Consider the following 19,488-nt stretch of genomic DNA (forward strand, 5'->3'; position numbering starts at 1 on the left):
TAAACAGTTTGTGCTTTATCAACAGGTTTCCATCCAGTCTCTTGTGTCACTATCAATATTTTGGGATTAAGTCATTTGTGATCAGATTTTCTCCCCTCCCATTGGATAGCAAGAATCAGCTAAAGTGATACAAACTAAGGTCTCAGAGTCAAAACATAAATCTGAAAAAGGACAGGATAAGCAACCTGTACAAATTATCACAGCGATACAGACAGTGACTGTGTTGAGTTGGAAAACAACCTGCAAATAGTGCTCCAAATCAAACACAAAACTTACCCAGGAGGTTATAGGCAACGAAGGTAGCGTCAGAGGAGGAGGTGGAACATATAGATTCCTGAGATCCAGCTCCTTAAATTTCTTTCCAATCAGGTTAAGTGCTTTGTCTACCTGCTGCTGATTCCCTGTTATGGAACAGAAAGAAACCCACATGAATTTAAACCCTGACATTAATTACTTGAATCGTCTCATCAGGATATCACAAAGTGCTTTACAATCAATTAATTTTAGTGTCTAGACAGAAGCAGAAATGCACCTGGGTCACCAAATGGCAAAGTTTCCAAAGCACAAGCAGCCAGAGAGCTGGGCTTGGGTGGAGAAGGTGGAACAACAGCTGGGACTGGAACAACTCCCCAGCACTTGGCTGAATCTGTTTGCGACATCTTTGACACAGAAGTGGGATGACAAAAAAAAAACTGGTGTCACATTGAAGTTTCATCTGAAAGATGGCACCTCCAGCAATGTAGCACTCTTGTGTGGATCACCAAGACATCAGCTTAGATGAAAAGCCTTACTCCACATTGGGGCTTCAAATTTTTGGATAATTTGGCCAAGCTTACCTTGTGATAAAAATACTAGAGATCCACCCCTCAGAGAAAACTTAGTGGAAAACCTTCCAGCTCCTGTTAGCAACTGTGACTGAGAGAACCTTCAGCTGTGCCACGTATGGACAGGATTTACTCGGTTGTACCAACATCAGCCGAGCAGAAGTATTGGGCCTTAGATCTCCAGTCAGTGAGCAATTTGTGCTTTACTGAATTCAATACAGTGCTCAGAACAGCTATCAGTGCACCCAGTCGTTTGAATGTCTACTCATGGACCACACTGTAAATACTGCAAACTTCAACAAAATCGCTACAGCTCAGAACTTGAGTGACAAGGAGAGATGATACTCAAAATAGCTGGTTTAAAAATCACACCTCACTTATTGCTTAATCCAGCTCATATATGGATCAATTTAACAAAAAACACAGATAGCAGGACAATCCTAGCAGACAATTAAGTACCCAAGACTTCAAAAATTAGAGTCTGAAAACACAAAGCTTGATGAGGGAAATGTGTCATTTCAGGGAGCTGTCAAACTGCAAAAGACAATCCAAAATGAGAGATTTTCTTTCAAAAAGTTGGAACAGTCAACGGGAAAAAGTTAAGTAGATGACATGTATTTGAAAATCAAATCCTTTATTGGTCAGAGTATTGAGTACAGGAGTTGGGAGGTCATGTTGCGGCTGCACAAGACATTGGTTTGGCCACTTTTGGAATATTGTGTGCAATTCTCATCTCCTTCCTATCGGAAAGATGTGAAACTTGAAAGGGTTCAGAAAAGATTTAAAAGGATGTTGCCAGGGTTGGAGGATTTAAGCTATAGGGAGAGGTTGAATAGACTAAGACTGCTTTCCCTTTAGTGTCAGAGGCTGAGGGGTGACCTTACAGAGGTTTATAAAATCATGAGGGGCATGGATAGGATAAATAAACAAAGTCTTTTCCCTGGGGTGGAGGAGTCCAGAACTAGAGGGCATAGGTTTAGGGTGAGGGGGAAGATACCAAAGAGACCTAAGGGGCAACGTTTTCACACAGAGGGTGGTATGTGTATGCATTGAGCTGCCAGAGGAAGTGGTGGGGGCTGGTACAATTGCAACGTTTAAGAGGCATTTGGATGGGTATATGAATAGGAAGGGTTTGGAGGGTTATGGGCTGGGTGCTGGCAGGTGGGACTAGATTGGGTTGGGATATCTGGTCGGCATGGACGGGTTGGACCGAAAGGTCTGTTTCCATGCTGTACGTCTCTATGACTATGACTCGAAATGAAAATATTCATGAGCTATTTGATCTCCTGGAACAATCATGATGGCCAATAAAGAAATTCCCAGATTTGGACTTGACTCACCCTCTATATGACAGATCTGGAAATCTTGTGTGTAAGGCAGTGTGGATATGTAAATCTTGGCACCGGAAGACTGCTTCAAGAAGCTCACGTACCTTCCTTGTTTTCCAATTAACCGTCCGACCAGATGCTGTAAACAGAAACGCGACAGGGGCATGAATTAGAAATTACAGGAAGATCAATTTACTCTGAAGCAATACCACAAGAACATCTCAGATTCTTCAAAGCCTCTCATTCACATTGCAAGTCACTGGGAGGCTGCCTGACACCTCATTCAGTCCTCAATTGCAGCCTGACAAAATTTAGCCACCTCCAGTGAAATTGAATAGGTCTACACAGAGTTCATCTTCAGCTGGGTACACAAAATGTGTGACTGGTAACCAGCATTTAGATAAACTTTCCCCTCACATCCGCTCCCCAAAGAACAAGTTGTCACAACTAAAGTCAAACATACATCTTTGAAACCCTGGTCCTCTCTCTTGCAATGTTAACTAAAAACGGCCTACCTTAACTAGTACCACTCTCCTGACTCCAGAATGATTCAGAAAGTAAATTGCAATGGCAACAACTTACCACAAGATGACCTCAGTGTCCTGTCAAAATGCTATGAAGTAGGGTTTATACTAAATATCGGGAAACTTAAAGATTGTAAAACCAAACTCCAGAAATTTAGCTGAGGAGTCACTTCGTAAGACAATAGTGGCCGACTGACAACATGTGCAATTCTATCAGGTTAGATATTTGTTTACAACGCAATACTTTCAAGAGAGAGAGTTTGAGTTATGGGGAGAGGCTGAACAGGCTGGGCTATTTTTCCCTGGAGTGTCAGAGGCGGAGGGGTGAACTAACAGGTTTATAAAATCATGAGGGGAATAGATAGGGTGAATAACCAAGGTCTTTTCCCTGGGGTAGAGCAGTCCAAAACAAGAGGGCATAGGTGTAGGGTGAGAGGGGAAAGATATAAAAGGGACCCAATGGGTAACTTTTTCACAGAGGGTGGTGAGCGTATGGAATGAGCTGCCAGAGGAAGTGATGGAGGCTGGTACAATTACAACATTTAAAAGGCACCTGGATAGGTATATGAAAAGGAAGGGTTAAGAGGAATATGGGCCAAATGCTGGCAAATGGAACTAGACTTAATTTAGGGTATCTGGTCACCATGGATGAGTTAGACTGAAGGGTCTGTTTCCATGCTGTATAGCTCTATGACTCCAAGGCTAAAGCAGCAACTCCCCTGCTGTCATCTACTGAAACTTCCAACTAGTTTACATTGCTCTGCTTGAACAGAATATGGAAACAACAACAGTTTCAACTCACAGGAATCAATCACAGGAAACACACTGATTTAAAGATTTCACCTTTGGCACCTGGACCTCCCAGATGGTGAGTTCAGTTTTATCTTGTAGTGCGTTCAAAGTTGCTCCATCCTTGTTCAGTGCCTCTGGTCCACCTGCAGTACATCCACTGTCATTCGAATCAATACTGTTCACATCAGAACCTAGAAAATCCAAGAGCAACTTTCAAAATCCGCACCAGAATGCTCAGAGTAAAACTGTTGCAAGGTATTTGAAACATTGTAGCAGGGAGTGTAACAAAGTAAAGTATCTGTCTGCCCTCATAGCCAGCCAGCTGAGGCAGAGAGAGCAAGGGGATTAACTCCCACGATCGTTTTGGAGGGGGGAGTCAGGGTTTCGCTCCCAATCACCAGTTGGAAGATGATGCACGCAGATCATAAAATCATCCAGTACAGATGAGGCGCTTCAGCCCATCAAATCTGTACCAACGGTATGGACTGATCTTGGACACAGACAGCCTTTATAAAGCCCAGAGAGAGAGACATACGGGACATGAAGGAAGTGGAAGTCCATTTGCACTCTGATGTGCATCACTTGGCAGAATCCACCTATCAAATCTGGGTCCCTGGTGGTGAGAGGCAGCAGTACTAACTACTGAGCCATCCAAACAGGATAAAGATGAAATCTTTCTTCCCCCACTGCATTTCTACAAAACGTGTAAGCGAGTCACCTCCAGTTGAGAGAACACTTGGGAGTTCCATTTAGCAAGTCAGGGAGTCTATTTAAATTAGATCATCAATAAATCTGTAATCAGCAAACGCTGAGAATCCCAGATAGACGGTTTTTTATTATTATTAGAATTTGTCATATGTATTTCTATAAGAAAAATAGAACACTTTTCACTGTAAGTCACCCGAAGATGGTGCAGATATAGAGAACATGAGTTTCCTGAGACTCAGCACAAGACTCCAGTGCTGAAGCCTAATCATAATCCTGCAGATTGCACCCCGAGGTTCCACTACGTAAACCAACTTCTGAAAGCTGGACACAAGCCAATGTAATCTGGCCTGGCTTGGAGCTGGTCATAGCTGTTCAGTATCATTGCATTAAATGGAGTTGAAATGTTACCTATGTTTTTAAATTCAAACACCATGGGCACTGTTATCCATGCCCTACCGGGTAGCACAGTCACTCAGTGGTTAGCACTGCTGCCTCACAGCACCAGGGTCCCAGGGTTTGATTACACCCTCAGGCGGCTGTCTGTGTGGAGTTTGCACATTCTCCCTGTGTCTGCATGAGTTTCCTCCGGGTGCTCCAGTTTCCTCCCACAGTCCAAAAATGTGCAGCTTGGGTGGTTTGGCCAAGCTAAATTACCCACAGTGTCCAGGGATGTGCAGGCCAGGAGGATCAGTCACTGGAAATGCAGGGACAGGGTGGGTCTGGGAGGGATGCTCTTTGGAGAGTCAGTGTAGATTTGATGAGCTGAATGGCCTGCTTCCACACTGTGGGGATGTTATGAACAGCTCTGGAGATGGTGAGGGCTGTTTAAGGTGTCTGAAGGGGTGAGTATCGAGGAGGACCTCGAGCACCATCTGGGATTCTCGAGGGAGCTAACACCACCATTTTGACTTGGAGGAACAACTTCAGATCTCGCATGAGTAAGACCCAGTATCCCAGTCAAACCCCGACAACACTGATCATATATCGGTGCTCCTGTCGGGTCAGTGCTCGCTCACAAACAACATCTCATTCAAGACACGAGGGTCCTTCTGTTAAGTTTAGAAAGTTCTTTTCCTCTATCACAGCAGGCCCTGTAAATCCCTAATCCTGAAAGGAGGGTGTCAGCAGCAAACCCATGGGGAGAACACAGCACAAAGGGTCAGACAGTGATGAATCAAGTTTCTGACTCACTGCAGGGGAGGGACACCTCGCAGTGCTGAGGGGAGAGACTCTATTTCGGCCCAGTGACATTGAAGGAATGGCAACATAGTGTCAAGTCAGGATGGTTTGGCGGGTAACATTCAGGGAACAGAGTGGTCACAAAATACACTGGCTGCCTTCGTCCTTCTCACTATCTGAAGTTGGAGTCACAGAGGAGCATTGGTGAGTTACTGCAGTGCCGATAGTACACAGTGTATAACAGTGCTGGAGGGAGTGGGAGTGACTGCAATGCAGGTGGGATGCAGAGGGTGAGACCCCCGAGGGGGCGGGCGGAGGGAGAGACCCGGGGAGGGGGAGATTGACCCCCGAGGGGGCGGGCAGAGGGCCAACTCTGGAGGCCAGCCAACAGGGGGCAGGGCCAACTCTGGAGGCCAGCCAACAGGGGGCAGGGCCAACTCTGGAGGCCAGCCTTCATCTTTGGTCAAACCTGCGAGTTGCAGGCAGCCTTCATTACAGATATTTTCGAAACAGCGTTTTCAGAGATGTTATTACAAACCTCTTGAACAGGTGGGACTACAACCTGGGTCTCCTGGCTCAGAGGTAGGGACACTACCACCGCAGCACAAAAGCCTGTGACGTATTTCGTGCCATCAATTGTTTCCAATATCACAGAACTGGTTAAGCCCGGCTGAGATGGTGGCGATTGCAGCCTAAGGTGGATCATCCACCTAGAGCCTTTGGTTTAAAATGGAAACAAATACTTCAGTCTTGTTCCTGCCACTTTGAGCCATTCCCACCCCCCAGCTCTCAATTAATGACTGGGATACTCTAGTACCCCATTCTTCCTCTTACTGGCTTACCCACCATCAATTTCCATGACATGAAAGGGCAGGACTGTAGAGCTGTCATTCAATTCGATGACTGGGATAAACACTTAGCTGTCTACCCATGGAGTTGCCATGGAGCAAGCACTGACCATTATCTAGGGCTTCACCCAGTTGGCACCTCCAAGCCTGGTACTGTGGTCTGATGCCACAGTCAATGAGTCAGGGCTTGACAGTAATGGCAGAGTCAGGGATATGTTGGGCCACTGGGTTACACATAGTTGTAGAATGAGATACTGATGCCAATGGGCCACTTTGAACAACTATACTGGGTTTGAATCTATCCCATTTAGCAGAGTGGTCACGTCACACATCACAATGGAAGTAATCGCAGGTGAAGAGAGGTCAGAGTCAGAGATGCATAGCACAGTGTTTGCGCCCATTAGTGCATGCTATCCAGCTGTGTCAGGGATAAATGCATCTGTGACGGGCACATTGGTGAGGCTAAGGTGAAGGGTTGTCAGTCTTCTCACGCCTCCTCAGAACCAGCCTGGTAGGATGTCCTTCAGGACCTGACTATCTCAGTCAGGAGGGATACAACTAAGCCACTCTTGGTGAAGGATAACAAAGTCCCATAAAGTGCATTGTGCCTTAGTTTGCCTTTACGTCTTTGCATACCACAAGTATGTGATAATCAGGAGGGGGCTTCCTTACCCATGTCTGACCCAGCACCATGAGGTTTCATGGAATCTGGAATCAATGGTAAAGATTTTTAAGGCAATTCTCTCCCTGCAGCACAGCAGCTCATGTACAGGTATTTGGAAAGCAAGGACTGATTAGGGATAGTCAACATGGCTTTGTGCGTGGGAAATCATGTCTCACAAACTTGATTGAGTTTTTTTTGAAGAAGTAACAAAGATGATTGATGAGGGCAGAGCAGAAGATGTGATCTATATGGACTTCAGTAAGGCGTTCGACAAGGTTCCCCATGGGAGACTGATTAGCAAGGTTAGATCTCACTGAATACAGGGAGAACTAGCCATTTGGATACAGCACTGGCTCAAAGGTAGGCGATAGAGGGTGGTGGTGGTGGAGGGTTGTTTTTCAGACTGGAGGCCTGTGACCAGTGGAGTGCCACAAGGATCAGTGCTGGGTCCTCTACTTTTTGTCATTTACATAAATGATTTGGATGCGAGCATAAGAGGTACAGTTAGTAAGTTTGCAGATGACACCAAAATTGGAGGTGTAGTGGACAGCGAAGAGGGTTACCTCAGATTTCAAAAGGATCTGGACCAGATGGGCCAATGGGCTGAGAAGTGGCAGATGGAGTTCAATTTGGTCCAATCCGTCCATGCCGACCAGATATCTTCAATTTGGTCCAATCCGTCCATGCCGACCAGATATCCCAACCCAATTTAGTCCCACCTGCCAGGACCCAGCCCATATTCCTCCAAACCCTTCCTATTCATATACCCATCCAAATGCCTCTTAAATGTTGCAATTGTATCAGCCTCCACCACTTCCTCTGTCAGTTCATTCCATACATGTACCACCCTCTGCGTGAAAAAGTTGCCCCTTAGGTCTCTTTTAAAGCTTTCCCCTCTCACCCTAAAGCAATGCCCTCTAATTCTGGACTCCCCGACCCCAGGGAAAAGACTTTGTCTATTTATCCTATCCATGCCCCTCATAATTTTGTCAATCTCTAAGGTCACCCCTTAGCCTCCAACGCTCCAGGTAAAACAGCCCCAGCCTGTTCAGCCTTTCCCTACAGCTCAAACTCTCCAACCCTGGAAACGCCCTTGTACATTTTTTCTGAACCCTTTCAAGTTTCACAACATCTTTCCGATAGGAAGGAGACCAGAATTGCATGCAATATTCCACAAGTGGCCTTACCAATGTCCTGTATAGCTGCAACATGACTTCCCAACTCCTGTACTCAATACTCTGACCAATAAAAGAAAGCATACCAAACACCTCCTTCACGATCCGATCTACCTGTGACTCTGCTTTCAAGGAACTATGAACCTGCACTCCAAGGTCTCTTTATTCAGCAACACTCCCCAGGGCCTTACCATTAAGTGTGGAAGTCCTGCTCTGATTTGCCTTTCCAGAATGCAGCACCTCACATTTATCGAAATTAAACTCCATCTGCCACTCCTCAGCCCATTTGCCCATCTGGTCAAGATCCTGTTGTGCGCTGAGTTAACCTTCTTCACTTGTCCACTACACCTCCAATTGTGGTGTCATCTGCAAACCTACTAACTATACCTCTTATGCTTGCATCCAAATCATTTGTGTAAATGACAAAAATTAGTGGACCCAGCACTGATCCTTGAGGCACTGCACTGGTCACAGGCCTCCAGACTGAAAAACGACCCTCTACCACCACCTTCTACCTTCGCCAGTTCTGTATCCAAATGGCTAGTTCTCCCTGTATTCCAAGAGATCTAACCTTGCTAACCAGTCTCCTATCAAATCGATTCTGGGTAATTCAAGATGGAGGACAGGGAAAAAAAATTGAGGCTATAAGAGCTGCTCCATTTTCTTTTTGAGGTATTTAGGTGTTGAGCTCTGAAGAATGAGGGCCAATCTCATTGAAGCTTACAAAATATATAATGGTACAATGTTTCCCCAGTTAGAGGGTTTAGAGCCAGGGACACAACTTCAAAATCAGGAGAAGTTTTTTATTGTAAATGTTTGGAATTTGCTATTTCAGAGGATTGTGACAGCTCAGTGTTGAGAAAGAGAGATTGAGAGGAGATTTTTAAATACCAATTATTAGGGATAAGTTGACAGCATGAGAAAAGGCATTGAAGAGAATAATGTGGATTCTACGATCGTGTTTCTATGATTCTAACAGCTGCAATCCTATTGAATAGTGGAGAAGTCTTATTGGGCCAAATGACCTAATTTTGCTCCCTCCATCAAGACTGCAGAAGGTAATGCTGCTACACTAGGTGACTCCATCCTAGATATAATGGATCAGAGAGAATGAAAAAGGAGCCCGTGCAAAACAAAACAACAGAGAAAATCTCAAGCACTCAAAACGCAAGTAAGGTTGATACCAGGGCCACCGTATTAAAGTTCTGTACAGCTGTTGCCATCTTACCTCCAGAATGATCAAACTCCATTTCGAGACACAATTGGGAACTCCCATCAGCACCTTCTTCTGCACGTCCTCCATTGGCATAGGTCACCTTAGTTCCCTGATGCCCCAATGGTCCATGCCTATGTTTTGGATCCTGCTCTGGGGGAGTTCTTCCAGTCACAGAGTCACGCAGAGCATCTGTTTTCTGATGTTCTGCGGCAGGTGTTACCTTGGTGTGCATAGGCTCCTCTGCTCCTGCCCCGAAGTGGCAAACACTGCTACCAGCATCCCCCGCTGTGGCGTTCGATTTATCCAAATGTTTATTCAGATTAGGCTGCACCTCCTCCGTGGTGTGGTGGTTCTGGTCTCCCTCATTCATACAATCCTTTGGAACATTTCCTCTTGTCCCAGATTCTCCCAGTGCCATTTCAGGCTCCTCAAGCTTTTCCTCACAGCTCAGTTCCAGGTGACCTTTGGACACCACACGACTACTCAATGCGTCTTGGTGGTTCTTTAGGTCGTCTGAAGCTGCACTGCCTTCTGGTAGGTCCTCCCCGATCGCCCCATCTTCGGAATGGCAGCCAGAATCTTCCGCTGTCAGGTTCGCCTCTTCTGAAGACTTCCTGGACACAATGGGAGCGGGATGCTCTATGGCAAACCCGTCCTGTTCACCCCCTCCATCAGGTTTGGAAAGCTCTCCAACCGCTCTCTCCAGCCTCTGGACAACGCTGGTCCCGGACACAGAATGCTCCTCTTCACTGACCCTCCGTACCTCATCGGTTCCTGGCTCCCTGCTGAGGACATCTGCAGTGGCGGGGGCATTCACAAATTTGCTTCCCGTTGCCCCAGTTCCACACACACCCTCCACACAGGGGTCCAACTGAGAAGCGAAGAGTTCCTGCTTCGCCGCAGTTATCACTTCGGAGATCAAGCCGGCAGCCGCCACCTCAATCTCATCCCGAGCAGCGTCCTTCACGATCAAATCGGCGGGCAAGCCATTCCTGATGAGAGCAGGGTCTTTGAGAGGTTGGCTTTCCTGGTTGGAATCCGGGCGGGGACTGGTTGAAATCAGGAACGGACTGAGGCTAATGTTGTTGAGGGTGGTCTTGAAACAGGGGGGTTCTGTTAGATTGCCTGCGTTTTCACCCTCGGGCTCAGGCCTTTCCATGTTGGGATGGTCATTCACCGGGGGCTCACATTCAGTGACACTGAGATTGGACAGAGCTCTGCTGTTGCCCATCTCTGCGTCCGGGCTAACAGAGGACTTCGGGACGGGGAAAGGGGTGGGCGTCTTCACCACGCTGCATACTGGGGGCTGCCAGTTCTCAGAGGGGTCACTGCTGATTTTGTCCATCAGCTGATGGGGGTAGCTTTCCTTCTCGGCCTTAGGTGATGTCTGGAGGGGACCTTGCACGTTGGACATGAACAGAACCTCTTGAGATCGGGGCGAGGAGTCCAGAAGCAGCATTTGAACGTTGGTTTCTGCACTGGTGTCACATTTATCTGTCAATAGGCACGAACTGCTCTCGGCTCCTTCCGAATGCTCTGAAGTTTCAACCTGTAGAGCTGGCACCAATTTCAGCGAGTGGTCCACACTTTCATCTGCCTTTTCCTCACTGGTGATTGTTAATCCGGCTATTGTATCAAAACCCTGGAGATCCTTGGGGGCTGTGTAATGCTCTCCTCCACCAGCCTTGGCGATGGATTCAGGTGCAGGGGTAAGTTTAGCTTTGCTATGACCACCTGGGCGAGTTTTCTTCCTGGTGATGTACCACCACCAGCCAATGAGGGCCAACACCCCGGGCAGAGTATATGGAAAGATAGCTCGGAACCTCATCCTGGTATCTTGTCACTCATCTGAAAAACCAACATGTCAGCTGTCAATACATAGAATTGCTCACTGTGTTAATATTTTAATTGATGCTGGATATATGTAATAGTGGACCTGCACTGGGGATGAGATCGCATTGGACCTCCACACTGTCCCACGGTGAGGGTTTCATGTTAAGACTAGTGTGCCCTGTCTCTTTACAATGACAACATACTAAAGTCAATTTCTCCTTTTGGGAAAGGATGTGAGGAAGAGAAAAGATTAATTTGCTAATTACCTCATGTCAGCTCAAAAATAGTACCCATTGCTCTCTCCAATCATGGTTCCTGCAGTACAAAGGACAATACACACAGACACTTTGCCTAATCTTCCACACCATGGCTACTCTGACACTGTTTAGTCTGAACATGAGGGATGGCTAACTTCAGTAGCAAATGACTTTATTAGGCAACTACTAAAGAATACAGAGTACAAGTGTTCTCTGCCAAATGGCTCCCTGCCCTGAGCAGAGCTGGCAGGAGCTCTACGAGGTTACTGAACGTGGTCCTGTGCAGCCATTCTAACAATTCACAAGTGAAGATAAAGTTTGTGATCATTTTCCACAGTCCTTCAGTTATTATTCTGGACTTAATGAGAGAGGATTCCTGCAGCAAATTTTGAATTTTTGTGAATTTGAGATACACTTGCACAATTGTGAAAGACAAGCAGATTGAAACAGAGGGGTTCCCCGTGACCTATTCATTGGAACATGGTTGACAATCTGCAAGGAACTGACTTTCCATACCATTCCTCAGATGTAGTCGATAAACTAAATGTTGTTTATTTACTCCACACAGAAAACCTCTGCCACAGTGGTCCCACCCTTTTCAATAACACGGCACACTTCAAACGAGACAATTATGAGGCACACCCACTTCTTTTCAGCAGAATTGACTGCTCATAAAATGTCATATTTACTACCATTATGGTCTTACAAGAAAGGATTGCAACACAGTACATGCAACAAGCTAAAAAAGCAGCAAATCCATTAATGTTTCAAACTGAGTTTACACTGCTTTTCATTAGCTCTGCACAAAATTTAAATGGCAGTTCTCATGGCACACTGGTTGAAAATTACTGTGCAAGTCGCAATTCCCCCATTGTTACCAGTGCTCTTTGACTGTAGCAATGGGTAAATTGCATGTCACAGGTGATTAGCCACATCAGAAGCTTGCCACCTATAAAGCAGCACTTGGTGCAATTTACAATAAGAACTCTGGGTCAAATATAGAAGCCTTCCCAAGAAATTCAGGGTTTGAAAACCTTTGCTGGAATAGGTTTTAGTGCTCACGGATCTGCAACTCTGGATACAGGCATCTCCCAACAATTGCCCCTCCTTGAAAACGTTGTAATCCCACCGTGGTGTTTGCATTGTAATACAACAGTTTTAATTCTTATCAAAAGGATTAAAAACTCCAATTGTGAACCTTTGAAGCAAGGGAGGAAGAAAAAGTGGATGAGTATTTGCAGCCAGTATTGTGGCTTAGATTAGATTCCCTAAAGTGTGGAAACAGGCCCTTCAGCCCAACAAGTTCATACCTCTGATGAGTAACCCACCCAGACACTGACCCTACATTTACCCCTGACTAAACCATCTAACACTATGGATAATTCACCCAACCTGCACATCTTTGGATTGAGGGAGGAAGCCGGAGCACCCGGAGGAAATCCACACAGATACGGGGAGAATGTGCAAACTCCACACAGACAATTGCCCGAGGCGGGAATCGAACCTGGGTGACTGACGCTGAGGCAGCAGTGCTAACCACTGAGCCCCTTTATTTTTTTTCCCCATTATTTCTTGCTCCCTCTCAGTCTGACGTTTGGGGATTGTGTGTCTGTCCAGACCCTACAGTGAGCTCAGTAATACTGAATTATCTGAGACTGCTTCGGGAGGTATCACAACATTCAAAAAGAATGTGTCAGGAGGTGAAATGCTAGAAATCTCAAACAAATACCCCCTCAGTTGCTTTGAGCAGGAATCAAATCCAGGCTTTATGTGGGAGAGGAGAGACCAAGCATCAATCGAGTTACTGGGTTAGGGAAGAGGGCGATTTTCAATTTTTATTTGTTTCTAGTGACATCTAGGAAATGACAATTGCCCCTCGATAGAAACCAATTCCCAGTGTTCAGTCCACAGACAGACAGTCTGCTCAAATTAAAAGCCGGCATCTGGAGAGAGGCTTGAGTGCGCTGCATTTTGTTGCAACAGCAAGCGCAGTTTGAGAAGTTACTTTATTGGCTGTCAATTCTTTGGAAAGGCACATCAACTCTGCGCATAACTGAGGCATTGGTATAAACTAGAAAGGCAGCTATCCCTCCCACTCTCCAGTAAAGAGCAGGACAGAGAGAACAGTCGCTGAAAAACCATAGATGGCATCACTCAAAACTGCTTTAAACTATAATTGCATAGGCTGGGTTCATATATCTAGGAAGGTGTACATAGCTCCTCCAGCACCTACACTGATGGGTTACAGGAGGATCAAAAGCTTAAAGTACACAGATTACCCCAAATAACTGAGCAACAGTTTACAGTAAAACTCATTAGTGCAGGAGATCATACAAACAAATTAACGTTAGGCTAAATTCCACTGAATATTTGCGAGGTTAAAAAAAAAAATCAGATAAAGGAGCCATTAAGGTAATGACTGGCACTTTGTTTTGCTTCTGCTCTCAATTACCAATAGCATTAATTCGAAATCCAACTTTGTACTGATCAGAATGACAGTAATCTGTCCTACAAGACATAGGACAAACTGCCCTCTGCGCCAAATCAATAACCAGACTAAATCAAGGAAGAGACAGAAAAATACACCTAACTTTATTTTGAATACTATTGCTTCAAAAAGAATTCACTGCTTCACCGAAGTCCATTACTAACATCCGGTAAAATGCAACCAAATTCAGAGAGGGTCTAATGTTGCAAATGTAGCTCTATTCAGTCTTCATTCCAACCGCTTCCATTGGGCCTTCTCCCATCACATAGGGTCTCTACACTCAATCTTCCCCATGTCGAACTTCCTCATCCATAGCTGACATTTAGCGCACAGTTTTACCCAACCATTGGACATGCTTCAGCAACGACAGCCCCAAGCCCTGGGTTTCTCTCTTTTCACCTCTCCAAACGTCCTTTTAAGACACTTCATAAAACTTCTGACTAAAGCTTTTTGGTTATTTTCTCCTGATGGCTGCATTAAATTTTGAATGGACAATTGGAACAGACTGCTGTCCAATCACAAGTACACTTGGAGCCCTCACTTCTCTCTACAGGTCAGCATAGTTACTCAGTGGTTAGCACTGCTGCCTCACAGCACCAGGGACACAGATTCAAATCCGCCCTTAGGCGACTGTCTGTGTGGTGTTCGCACATTCTCCCTATACCTGCATGGATTTCCTCTGGGTGCTCTGGTTTCAGCCCACAGCCCAAAGATGTGCAGGTTAGGGTGATTGTGGGTGTACAGGATACAGTAGGGGTCTGGGTGGGATTCTCTCAGGGTCGGTGTGGACTCAATGGGTCGAATGGCTGCCTTCCACACAATAGCGATTCTATGACCTGGGCGCACATAACTCATTATAGCAGAACTGACTATAACGCAGCAGTTCTGTTCTCATGCAATCCAGTGTTAGAAGAAAATCGTGTAATAGCAGCACCATTTAAACCAATGGGACTGGAATCGCATTATAACAATACACCCTTGAAAACTTCACACTTTAGAAAGTGTCCCCAATTTGTCTATAGTGCTGTAGCAAACTCATGTTAATGAAAAATGCATTATAGCAGAACGACCTGTATTAGCCATGTTGGAGTTCCTTTACACATCACTAAACTCCATCCTGTGCTCAAACGTACCACACAAATTGAGCCAACAAGTTCCCTTCCCTCAACATCTTAGTTGAGCAACCTGCCAGTGGGTTCTCCACTATCTACCACAAGCCAATGCTCACCGGTCAACAATCAGTCCCACAGTAACACGCTATCACACGAAGCCAGTCTGAGACATCTGCCCGATGCCAAGACAGGGCACATAAAAAAAAACTGTCCTGAGAGATAACGGCTACCCTAACCTTCACTTGCTTTATGCAATGGCAACTCATGACAGGCCCCTCTGGCTACCACTCTCGTTTCTGTGAAAGACACCCAGTGTTTCACAGGTTACCCTCAATGTGGAAGGAGTCTCAAAAACTGAAGCATCAGACAAAGTCTCTCACTGCTAACCCGCAATAAGCCTAACAAGTGGTACCCTTCATGGACACAATGCTACTGTCAATCCAAAAAAATGTTCTGCCCACTACACAAATGAATAGTGGGGTTTAAGAGTTTCAATACTGGTTTGATGCCAGGTATATAGGGGGTACCCAATAACCAGCAGCCCATATTAATTGATAAGCCTCCTTGACTGCCCGCAGTAGGCAGTATGTTCAAAATGCACAGGACACAATTCTACAACTTTACAACATTTACAGAAGACTCCAGACTGTGCCAGGAATCACATTGGAAACTAATATAAGATCAGTCAGACTCTCAGCATATCATTTATTTGTCCTGGAGATATGTATTCACATGGTGCACCATGTAGTCAGAAAGAATTCACACATACACTGAGCAGTTTTCTTGGAGGTGGTCAGTCCTCACCTCATTCCCCATGGTAACATCCCAACTGTTTATTTACCTGGTTGAAGGTTAATCAGCTAACCAAGACTGGCAGTGAGCAAGTCCTGCTCCATCTCCATCTCAACAATGGTTGAGCCAATCAACATTCTCTTCCCGTGTTGTTTAAATTGGTGCTCCCTGATATAGTTTAGCTTCTTACCTCCTCACCCTGATGAGCACAAGACGAAACGTTGCAGCTTTCTCTCTCTTTTCGGCAAGGTTCAAGTTCTACATATAAAACCAAGCAATTAACAAGTGTCAGTTTGCTTGAATACCGGCCACGATAAATTTCATTTTCCTTGGACCAGTCGGAAATAAAAACATTTGGGGCCCTCTTGTGACGTACTGTTTGTATTGTGAGGCACTCAGTCTCACCTACACCAGAGGTAATGAGATAGTACCTCTGAACACGTTTGTTGAAAATGTTTTAGAAATTAGCTTCACTGTGGTTTGACACCCCCCCAGTCTGTTACCAGTGCTAGTGCCCTAAGTCTTAGAGTGGACACATCATTTTTGGAACTGGATATTAAATGGAGGCCCTACTCCACACACGTGGGAGAATATGACAATCCCTCTGACACTTGCAAACCTCCCTATTTCTCCTTGTTCAATGCTCCACACCTCAAATACCCCAGAGTCACTCAGCAATTGCATCATGTACCATTTGTGGAATCTCACACAGAGAACTGACCAGCTGCATTTACCTACACTGATAACCAAATCCTAAAATAAAACGTGATTCGTCAGATGTGAGTACTTTGGGAACATCAACACATGGCGCAGTATTAATACAAGCTCTTAATTTCTCAGCCCATTTTGTGGTCTCAGTAGAGAATAGAACAGTACAGCACAGGAACTGGCCCACCTTACTGCTGGCCACGATGGCATTCTAACTAGTCCCATCTGCCGGCACGTGACCCATATTCCTCTCTTCCCTCGGAGAAAGTGAGGGCTGCAGATGCTGGAGATCAGAGACGAGAGTATGGCGCTGGAAAAGCACAGCAGGTTAGGCAGCATCCGAGGAGCAGAGAATCAAAGTTAAGGCCTAAGCCCTTCAACAAGGATGAAGTTTGTGGGTCGGGGCTGAGAGATAAATGGGAGGGTGTGGACTTGGGGGGAGGCAGCTGGGAAAGCGATAGGTAGATGAAGGGGAGGAAGAAGGTGATAGGTCAGAGTTGGGCAGACTACCCCCCCTCCCACTCCATCAAAGACATGCAGGTCCTGGGCCGCCTCCACTGCCAAACCATTAGCACCCGACACTTGGAGGAGGATCGCCTCATATTCCGCCTTGGGACCCTGCAACCACATGGGAATAATGTGGATCTCAACAGCTTCCTCATTTCCCCTCCTCCCACATTAAGCCTCCAACCCGACATCGCCCTCCAGACCCGTCCATCACTGCCCCCTCTGACCTATCACTTTCCCATTTATCTCTCAGCCCCAATGCACAAGGCCCACTCCTGATGAAGGGCTGTTGCCTGAAATGTTGACTTTCCCGCTCCTCATCAATTTATCCCACAGTGTCCAACATTCTAGTAAAAACAATTTAAGTTTGTCTATCCCTTATTGCTAAGGCACTCCACCATCCAATTGTAGTCTGACAGTAATGCAATTACTTCGGAGGAGCACAGCCTGAAACATTGTACTAATGGAAAGCCTCACATGCTCAGTCCCAGGACAGTCAGCAATACTCTGGACTGCAAACTAAAAAAGGACACACATTCCTTTCCCTTAATGGACAGGCTCACAACACTGCTAGGCTGAAACAGATGACAAGTGCTTCAGGGGCAGGTTGCACAGTTTTGTTTTACACATTGCTACAAAAAAAAAACCCACACAACCCACTGCCTGCCCATCTACCCCTGTCAGACACAGCTTCAAGGGCCAAGATTTCATTTTTAAAATTTGTACCTAGAAACTGGTTCAAGGGAGGTTTACTGATAATGTTCAACAGAATGACTGAACTCACCTAAAGCTTTCTGAGGGGAAGCTCAGTGTGCTTAAGTTTATCAGAGTAAGCAGTTCGGAATGATTTGACATAAAACACTTCTATCAAGGTCAAGATGTCAGGATAATCCCAGTGTTGTGACTAATGGCAGTGCCCAAAAAAACCCCGACATACCACACTGCTTTCAGTTTGATGCATATGACATGTAGAAAGTCAAAATTTACACCCAAGAATAGCAATGCCTTTTCCCCTTCCAACGTTTACACCACCACAAACACGCATCCTTTAACTTCAATTATTCTCAACAACTGTGCGGGCAGTCACCACCTGCCCTCATTAACACTCTCAGCTGGCACAGAGATCTCACTGGCTATTGCTGTGTAAAGTAACATTCATGTACTGTACTAGAAAGTCAGACATGTACAAAGTGACGGACATTTAACACCAAGGTGATCCATCCATGTATAAACTGAAGCAATGCAACTACACTTACAATAGTGTAGCTAAGCAGTCGATTTATGGCAAGTTTGGAAAGATTTGGTTACTTGAGCACAATGAGCTCCACAAGGTCAAAGAGGGGACAACAGAAGTGTACGCTATTCTGCAGTTAATTAATTATGCATGCAACCACTTGCAGGAAGACAACGTTGCAAATCTTTGGCACTGCAATCGTCTCGAGATTGAGACCCCCCCCCACAAATCGACAGAAAGGACAGCAAGGTTTGGTGTTAACACCCCTTACGCAAAAAATGTGACAAACACTGATTCAAGTAAACGTGCTTTAGGCTGTTAAACCGAGATAAATGAAGATTGAAATGCAGCATTTGTTGGTCGCCTCAGATTAAACAGTGAGTTTAACCTTGCCTATTAAAGGATAAATGTTAGAAGTACACAACAGATTCATAAGCAACAGATCTGATAACTTAGTTGGTACCAGGCATTGCTCAGTGCATGACATTCTCACCTGAGCCAAAGTTCTGGGCTCAAATCCCATTGCTCTGGAGATGTCTGCACTAAATCCAGGTTGGACTCCAGTGCAGCACTGAGGGAGTGACATGGGAAAGGAGATGCTGTCTCTTGATATTAAACCAGGATCTTGTCTGTCCTACGCAGTGACGTAAAAGATCCGTGAGCACTAACTGCTAAGCAGATTTCAGAATTCACCGTCTATCTGCCTCCTTGAGCCATCCACCATCACCTACAAATAGACTTGGCCAATGAGATAGCCATTACAACAGTGGTTATGCTTAAAAAAAAACACACAAGTCGCTCCAAGTTGTTTTTGGGGCACGAGGTCAGGAAAGCTTCTTTTCTCCAAAAGAAAAGCCCATTTCCTCACTCCACATGCACCAGCTACAATAATCGGAATTATGAAGCATCCAACTCCTATTTGTTTGTGAACCCGAAGCCAGTTTGTTGGTCAGCTTTTCATTCCCGAAGTAATGTTGATGGGACGAGCGGCAGAATTTAGCCTGGTGTTAAAGCAGACTGTTACGTGCAGATTCTTCAGCACAATGCAACTTTTAAGTAGCCGCATCACGTTTAAATTCATGACTTCCAGTCCAGCCACCTCTCCAAAAAAGAAAAACTACTTGGTAATCTCTTTCCTGATGGCTGCATTATTTTTGTAGTCGAACCCAGTTGAGTCTGACTCCAGCTATCGTATTTCAGGCGGTGTAATCCTGTCACAAGTGGCCAACGTCTGGACCAACAAGCGTTGGGAAAGTCACTCTGCTCTGACTAGTTGTCAGCTCTCAGCCAGAAGCAAGC

The 19,488-nt window shown here is 45.5% G+C and overlaps 1 protein-coding gene across 1 annotated transcript in view; it reads right to left on the bottom strand.

Moving 5' to 3' along the window:
* akap1b (A kinase (PRKA) anchor protein 1b) overlaps window positions 1–19,488 on the bottom strand; it is a 59,629-nt gene that overhangs the window by 12,391 nt on the left and 27,750 nt on the right. The window contains exons 2-5 of the mRNA XM_043718243.1: window positions 9,271–11,106; window positions 3,520–3,659; window positions 2,165–2,291; window positions 277–401 (exon numbers count right to left, since the gene is read on the bottom strand). Coding sequence (XP_043574178.1) covers window positions 277–401; window positions 2,165–2,291; window positions 3,520–3,659; window positions 9,271–11,086 — 2,208 coding nt within the window. The 5' untranslated portion in view covers window positions 11,087–11,106. The remainder of the gene's footprint in view (window positions 1–276; window positions 402–2,164; window positions 2,292–3,519; window positions 3,660–9,270; window positions 11,107–19,488) is intronic.

Source organism: Chiloscyllium plagiosum, chromosome 28 (assembly GCF_004010195.1).
Source record: "Chiloscyllium plagiosum isolate BGI_BamShark_2017 chromosome 28, ASM401019v2, whole genome shotgun sequence".
In the NCBI taxonomy this organism is placed as follows: domain Eukaryota; kingdom Metazoa; phylum Chordata; class Chondrichthyes; order Orectolobiformes; family Hemiscylliidae; genus Chiloscyllium; species Chiloscyllium plagiosum.